This window comes from Clupea harengus, chromosome 23, assembly GCF_900700415.2.
Source record: "Clupea harengus chromosome 23, Ch_v2.0.2, whole genome shotgun sequence".
In the NCBI taxonomy this organism is placed as follows: Eukaryota; Metazoa; Chordata; class Actinopteri; order Clupeiformes; family Clupeidae; genus Clupea; species Clupea harengus.
The window spans coordinates 17,156,963-17,159,462 of record NC_045174.1 but is presented as its reverse complement, the minus strand read 5'-3'; the positions used below and the strand labels follow the sequence as shown (position 1 = coordinate 17,159,462).

Below are 2,500 nucleotides of genomic sequence, written 5' to 3'. Positions count from 1 at the left end.
ACTGGAACCACCCGCCACCCCCCTCCCTCCGCCACCACCGCCACCACTTGGAGCGCAGGGCAATCTCTTTCTCCGAAACCCATTTATTTAAGGCTGGCGTCTCCAAATGCTTACTAGGAACAATGAGGCTGGAGATAGCCGATCAGGTTTCCAGATGGTCAGGTTTACATTACACTGTCGCTGCAACTTAACTTAACTTAAAAGCCCCAGAGCCAACATGGAGGGGCTGAAAAGATGACCCGTGACCTGGATGTGCTCTCGGAGGCTAGCGAGGGTCAGATCTCAGGTACGCGATGAACACGGTTAAGGCCTCGTAGGCCGGAACAGGGGGAAGGACAGTCATTTAGTTTCAGGAAGTGGAGAGACACGCATGTTTCTGTTTGGTTGAAACCACAGAAAGTGAATGGGTGGTTAGGGCAGGTGGCTGGGTGTGAAGGTTTTAATTACAGTTGTTTGTGGAAGCGAACATTTCCTGTTTCTGTTTCCCACACAACTTCTGAAGTTATAGTGTAGACATCTCAAAGGTTGGTCTCTGAGTTTATGCCGCTTGTGATACAAAACTTTCAAATGGTTCCCCATATAATAACTTTTGCTTTTACAAATATCCTAATAAAGTTTCCATAAAGTTGTAATTACAACAATTATCAGGAACAACACAACTGCAACACTAATCTACTCGATGTTGAGAGTTTCAGACCATACCACAGACCACTGATAAGCAGACAGGAGCTAGCATCCACTGGCATCCACACCCAAATCCAGTCTTTAGGTAATGACTGCTTGTCATGTTTTAAACAGGTGAGAAGTCCAGGAAGCTAAAACACTACAATACCCAGCATACCGCTGAGCATTCCACACCTTGGTCTATGCATTCCTTCTGCCTCTGGATGACATACTAGTGCATACCTGGCTCCGATTACTGTCAGAGGTATCACATGGTAGCTAATGTCAGCCACAGTAATGCTAGTCCAGCAGTGTCACTTGTAGTTGTAATGAAGTCTGTTATACCGTGCGCAGGCAGCACTTAAAATACAGAAGGAATGGACATGCAGAGCGGATTGAATGTCAAGTTTGTGAGGCTGATCATTGGAGATACTTTGTGTGTACGGGAATAGCTTAGAATACTCCAGGTCCCAGTTTAACATAGATATGTGCACGTCTTCAATGCGGTTCTAACAGAATAATTAAAGTTGTATTAGTGCTTTTTAAAAAGACATGAGGTCTTTATTTTTTTTAACAGACTACTGTGAAAAAAAGATTTTAACTAAAACGGACGGTCTTCTGCATTCAGTAGTCTCTCACACACACACTCACACACACACACACACACACACACACACACACACACACTCACACACGCACACACACACACACACACACACACACACACACTCACACACACACACACACACACACACACACTCACACACACACACACACACACACACACACACACACACACACACGCACACTCAAAAAACACATACACAGGCACACATATAGCGTGTTGCGCAATTACATTATGTCCACCTCTATTCCAATTCCAAGAAAGATCCAAACCATTGTAATGACAACACATGGACTAACACCCCCACACAGTCACACACACATCAACACACCCATGTTAATAACTGCCGACAAGTTACTGTGAAAAAAGACCATAGAGCTTAGAGCACGTGACCATAGAGCCAAAGATCATAGAGCATAGAGCACGTGGCTTTCAGTTGTATGTTGCACGTCAAGGCATGACAACACGACCACCGACTGAGCGCGCTCTAGCGACTCACCTTGTCGGATGGAGACAAATCTGTTGTTGGCCGCCTGCAGCACCACCTGCGGGCGGCTCTCCTCCAGGTCGAAGAGCTCGTCCTTGCCCGGCTTGGAGCAGCGTCCGGAGCGTAGCGTGCCCGCGGGGCCCATGGGCGTCAGGTACTTGCCCTCGCAGTCCTTGAAGGCCAGCTTGCCGCACTTGAACTCCAGCGTGTAGCCCGTGGCGCGGCCGCTCTCTGCCGACAGCTTGCCGTCGTTGCCCAGGAAACGGCTGTCGCTGGTCTTGAGGCAGTACTTGCCGTCCAGGTAGACGAGGGTGAGGAGCGCGTCCACGCCCCACGGGATGTTGCTGTCCACGGCCACCTCGCCCTCGGGGCCCGCCAGGTGGGCGTAGCGCTTGCGGGCGACGCTGAGCAGGTTGGCCTGCGGGTGGAGCGCCAGGTGCACGGCCCACAGCTCGGGCTCGCCGATGGCCTGCGCGAAGCACGACAGGTAGTCGGCGGCGCCGCCGAAGAAGCGCAGGTGCGGCTCGGACTGCAGGGCCCAGCGGCCGTCCGACTGCGCCGCGATCAGGAAGCGGCAGTCGGGCTCGCGCGCCTCCGCCTCGCACGTCACCCGCCCGTCCTTGTCGGCCGCCAGGTAGCGGCCCAGGTGCGACTGCAGGTAGACCACCTGGGCGTCGCGCTCGTCCTGCTCCAGCGTCCACATCTGCTTGCGTTTGAGGCTCGGC

The 2,500-nt window shown here is 52.2% G+C and overlaps 1 protein-coding gene across 1 annotated transcript in view; it reads right to left on the bottom strand.

The window, feature by feature from the left end:
- The window catches only part of fscn2b (fascin actin-bundling protein 2b, retinal), a 15,820-nt gene that overhangs the window by 11,730 nt on the left and 1,590 nt on the right, over positions 1–2,500 (bottom strand). Inside the window, exon 1 of the mRNA XM_012819085.3 lies at positions 1,788–2,500. This exon is cut by the window's right edge and continues 1,590 nt beyond it. Within this exon, the coding sequence (XP_012674539.2) occupies positions 1,788–2,500 (713 nt within the window). The remainder of the gene's footprint in view (positions 1–1,787) is intronic.